The following is a 4,867-nucleotide window of genomic DNA, read 5'->3' as shown; positions in this document are numbered from 1 at the left end:
CCCCTTTTTAAGAACACGTTTATACCTTTCCCCAGTAATTTAAATAGCTTTGGCTCCTGTTTAGCTCTTTGATTAGTTATTACATGCTTATTATAAGAATCACCTTTTGAGTGATTTTGATGTTTTGGCCTGTGGCCACACCTCTGTGTCATTTGATTCAGAGAAGGGGAAGCGCCAGAACTCCCCGGCTGTGGCACATCCAGCAGAGGTGCAGGTGAAAACCAGGCCAGTCCAAATGTAGAAGACTTACTGAAGGTAGCAGGAGGAGGACAAAAACCAAGGCAAGTTGTTTTAGATTCAAAAGGAAGTTCACCTTTTGTGGAAGCTGGCTGAGGGCTTTGGCAATCACGTTGCTTTTTTCATCAGTTAGGTTGTAGACCATCGACCCCAGAGAGAATACCACGATGCCGTGTTCCCCTGAGCTCTGAACAAATTCTTCCATTTCCTAGGGGAGACAGAAGACATGCTAAGAGTAGGTGTCATCTGGAGATTGCACAGAATAAACAGGAGGAGCTAGAGATGCGAGCGTGCCTGCAGGGCTGTGATCTTGGCATCACAGAGACATGGTGGGATGGATCGTATGACTAGAGTGTTGGAATGGAAGGATACGGGATGTTTAGGAAGGACAGGCAGGGGAGTTGAGGAGGGAGTGTTGCCCTGTGTCAATGACCAGCTGGAGTGCGTGGAGCTCCACCTGGGGATGGAAGAGGAGCCAATTGAGAGTTCACGTATTGGGAATAAAGAGAGGGCAGGGAGAGGTGGGGGTCTTCTACAGAGCAGATTAGGCTCTCTGTAGACAGATAGGAGCAGCCTCATGTTTGCAAGCCTTAGTCCTCGTGGAGGTCCTCATGGAGTCTCCTTCAATGGTATAATGGGCAGCAAGTCTGTCTCTTAGAATTAAATCTTGCAGTTAAGTGCTCTGAGGTAGCACCTATTTTTCCTAACACAAGCGCTGTATTCCCTCCCGCTGAACACAGCTATCCTCTTTTCAGACAGCAGGCTCTGAGCCCAGAGCTCAGTTTGCACAATACGGGCAGATTGCTAAATAGCTCTGTGCTCCCCACCGGTGGGAGAGCATCTCCTTGAAGAGGGAGCTTTCTCAGGGCATGGCTTGCACGGGCCATGAGGGAGAGGAGCAGTTTTTGTTCTGCTGGGCAATCCCACCCATGGCAGGGACAAAGTCGGGGTACCTTTGGTAACGGCTTGGCAGGCTGGCAGTGGAGTCCTCCAACAAACTCAAAGTTGGGCAGGAAAGGGCGTGGAAATTCAAAGTCCCAGTACGTTCTGATTAACCATATCTCCGCTTTCCCCATCGTCTCACACAGGGTTGTGGGCCTTCCTGTGGACAAGGTACAAGGGGTTTTACGACACACGGATGGCTTGCCTTGCTCTAGATTGCAAAACAGGAGCCTTACCTTTGTCTTTTGGCACTCCCAGTCAGGGTAGTCTATCCAATCGTGCATGAAATGAAAACATGGACAAATTCAGACCTATTCCTTGCCCAGTCCTGTGGCAGGTTGCCACCAACAAGGTAATATGATCTTTAAAAGTGTTTTGAACCTTCGGGATGAATTTAGAGCAGTACAGGAATAAGTGCAAAGCATTAAGTTTCTGTGATACAGAAGCGCAGTTCTTGTACCCCCAAAAGACATCATTACCTGTGCTTGTAATAAAAACACACTTTGAGGAAGAGAAAAAACACAGAAAATTTCAATCTAAATAAAAATAAAAAAAGGAATCACAAAGCGATGAGCACCAGTCAGGGCAGAGGAAAGATTTTGTAAACAAAGTTCTGTGGCATTTTTCAAATGGTGACTCAGTCAGAGGCTGCTCAGATTGCAGTAACAGACAGGTACAGCCATCCCAGGTTCTTCTGGGGACTGGGTCAGCCTCTTCTGACACACAGTGGGAAAATTTGGCCAAATCCATAGATGCTCTGAATGTCATTTAATGCAAAATTAAATGTCTCTAGAAATCCACCTATAGAAAAAAATGCAGTGGGTAAAACCGTGTTATAGATTCCCATTTGGAAAAATACATATTCTCAGGTACATGCTGCAAGTTGTCTTCGCAGTATTTTCCCCACAAAGTGGGACTGGGGAGTAAAAAGGTTGGAAGTGTTGGTAAATGATTGTCCAAAGCCAGCCAATGCAAGCAGTAACCAAGCAAAAGAAGCAGCAGTATAAAAATTATCTGTAGGGCATCTTCTTATACTGCTGCATCAGCATTATGATTTGCACCAGTAATTTTTACTTAATAAGAAATACTCTTTACTAAATAATAACTTTACTAAATTATAGCTAAATAATAATAATACTCTTTACTAAAATAAATAAAGTCAGTTACAAAGTTACTAGAGTGAAAATTAAGCCTGTGTTACCAGTAGAGGGATATAAAGGTGTAATTACGTCTCACGTGGTATTAAAAAAATAAATCCAGGGAAAAGGGAGTGGTTTGCAGAGCACAGAGGTGTCCTTGGGAAATGCAGGAAGAGATTGGAGGACAGCAGGATAGATGTCCTTGCTGCTCACTCGTTATCTGCTTAAACACAGTTATTCTGTATAAAATTCAAAGTCCATTGAGCTGAAAGGTCTCTTTAATAGACTTTGAATCAAGCCTGGATCGTACTTGGTTGGAACAAAAATTTCAGGCGCATATGCAGTTGTAGTAGATTATTTCAAACTCTGAATGGTGGAGGAAGGGGAAAGGTGAGAGTTCTTAGCGTTAATTACTGGAGAATATAAACTCAGCATCCTGTACTACACAGCCTTGCAAGCTGATACCTCCAGATGATGTGTGTAGTGTGAATGAGGGGTGCTTTTTTGCTCTGCAGCTGCCCAGAGACAGCCACTATTTCTAGTCACAACAGGTTTATCTCCATCTCTGTGTTGTCCATGGAGCTGTCTCCAGTGCCTTACATGTAATTAAGGAATGATTTTGCCCTCCAGCCTTTATCTGCTACCATCCTAATTGTAGAAGGGCCTGTCATCAAGATGAAGAGGCAACAACTGTCCTCTGATAGCACTAAAATGGGCGTACAGCTCACTGCAAGTGCTCACCAGCAGGTATCATCATTAACAAAAATTAGAACTATGTGCTCTAAAGGTCCTCAAGAGGAACTAGAGCAAAACTGCACTAGTGTCTGTTAGACAAGACCAAATCCAAAAGGGAAAGCACAGCCTCCATGTGACCAAACCAGGATTACCATCTCTGCTGGCCATTGAGGAAGAGTATTTTGAGACAACAGCATTGAGCTCCCAAAACGTTCAAAAGGTACAACCTATGCAAGAGGAGAAACCACTCAACACCTGCCTTACCTAGGACATTACTGTAGTACCCATCCAATTCATCTTGCCAAAACTTCAAGAAAAATGAATCCATGTAAAGGTAAAAGAGGAAGTTCTGTAGTCTTTCCACAAAGGACATGCGGTCTGTCAGCTCCACTGTGCTAGCAGGCACGTAAGAAGGTGGGGATGGGAGCCCACCACAAAGCCGCTCTGCCACGTTCCCAGCAGAGAAGCGGATGCTGTAGACAAAGGGGATTTCAAGGATTTCTGCTACAAGCTCACCACCTATAGCCAGGGGGTCAGCAATCAGAACATCAAACTTGGCCTGCTGCAGCTTTGCTATCAGCTGAGGATTCATCACCAAGGTGTCACAGGTCTGCTTTGACATATTGGTAAAGACCTCCAGGTCCTCTTTCATCTTCCACATGATCTGCCAGGGGGAGAGACTAGGCATCTCATTCATCCAGAAATAGAGGAAGTCTTCCATGACGGTATCCAGGGTCTTCTGGGTAAAAGGGACTTGCAAGACCTCAAAGGTGAAGGGGGAGGAGGTGTCATGGTAGTCGATGAGCAGATTGCTTGAGGGCACCAGCACGGTCACTTCATGACCCCGGAGAACGAGCTCTTCCAGCAGCACTTTCACATTGATCCAGTGACTTGCATCGGTGGGCCAGACCACCACCTTCCCACAAAAGCCAGTGCTCCAGCAGCACGCGTAGGCCCAGAGCAGCCAGGGGAACCTTGACCCCATCATCTCAGCAGTCCAGGTGCAGAGCTCCGGTCTGAACCAAGCTGGAAGCAGCTTACTGCTCCGGTGTGCAAACACTTCAGAGCCAGCCAATCAAAGGCAGATCCACTTGGCACCAGGGTTGGCAAGAGGGCACGTCAGAACACAAACCAACGCTCATGGGAGGACTGGGCGAGCAGCAAATCCTGTCCTGGAGCCTCCTGCAGAACCACAGCTGTTCTTGAAGTGATGGCAACTCCCGTTTCTGCTCACCACAAAGTGCTTTTTGCAGCGTGCGAGGACCAGAAGCCCTTTCCCCGTGTCGGGCTTTAATCTTGATGGGCAGCTATGCACCCCAGAGCCTCTCGCCTCCCCCCCCGGTTGGAGGGGAAAAGAATCAGAAGGGTGTGAGTCAGAATACTCACGGGCTGAGACAGAGACAGCTTCATGAGTAAAAGCCAAAAATAAAACCAAAAAAAAAAAAAAAAAGCCAACAAAAAAAAAAAAAAAACCAAACAAACAAGCGACGCAATAAGGAAATTGCTCAACACCAGCCAGTCCCTGAGCAACAGCAGCCCTGGAAAACTCTCCCTCCCCACCCTCCCACCCCCCCCTGCAGCTTCTTTTGGGAGCACATCACATGCTATTTAAGAAACCTATCTAAGAAACGTATAGACATGGTGCTTCAGGGCATGCTCTAGTGCCTGAGATGGTTGGTTTGTGTCTGTTTGCGGGGGGGTGGTGGTGTTTGTTTGTCTGTATGGTCTTTTTGTTTTGGTTTTTGTGTTTTGGTTTTTTTTTTGGTGGTGGGACTGTTTAGTATGAGGAAGAGGAGGCTGAGGGGAGACCTCAT

The 4,867-nt window shown here is 46.4% G+C and overlaps 1 protein-coding gene across 1 annotated transcript in view; it reads right to left on the bottom strand.

The window, feature by feature from the left end:
- The window catches only part of UGT2B17 (UDP glucuronosyltransferase 2 family, polypeptide B17), a 17,450-nt gene extending 13,023 nt beyond the window's left edge, over positions 1-4,427 (bottom strand). The window contains exons 1-3 of the mRNA XM_014943085.1: positions 3,318-4,427; positions 1,191-1,339; positions 314-445 (exon numbers count right to left, since the gene is read on the bottom strand). Of these exons, the coding sequence (XP_014798571.1) occupies positions 314-445; positions 1,191-1,339; positions 3,318-4,041 (1,005 nt within the window). The 5' untranslated portion in view covers positions 4,042-4,427. The remainder of the gene's footprint in view (positions 1-313; positions 446-1,190; positions 1,340-3,317) is intronic.
- Between the last annotated feature and the right edge of the window lie 440 nt (positions 4,428-4,867).

The sequence above is a fragment of the Calidris pugnax genome, unplaced genomic scaffold (assembly GCF_001431845.1).
Source record: "Calidris pugnax isolate Ruff unplaced genomic scaffold, ASM143184v1 scaffold16, whole genome shotgun sequence".
Classification (NCBI taxonomy): Eukaryota; Metazoa; Chordata; class Aves; order Charadriiformes; family Scolopacidae; genus Calidris; species Calidris pugnax.
The sequence above is the reverse complement of the archived record's forward strand: the minus strand, read 5'-3'. Positions and strand labels throughout refer to the sequence as shown.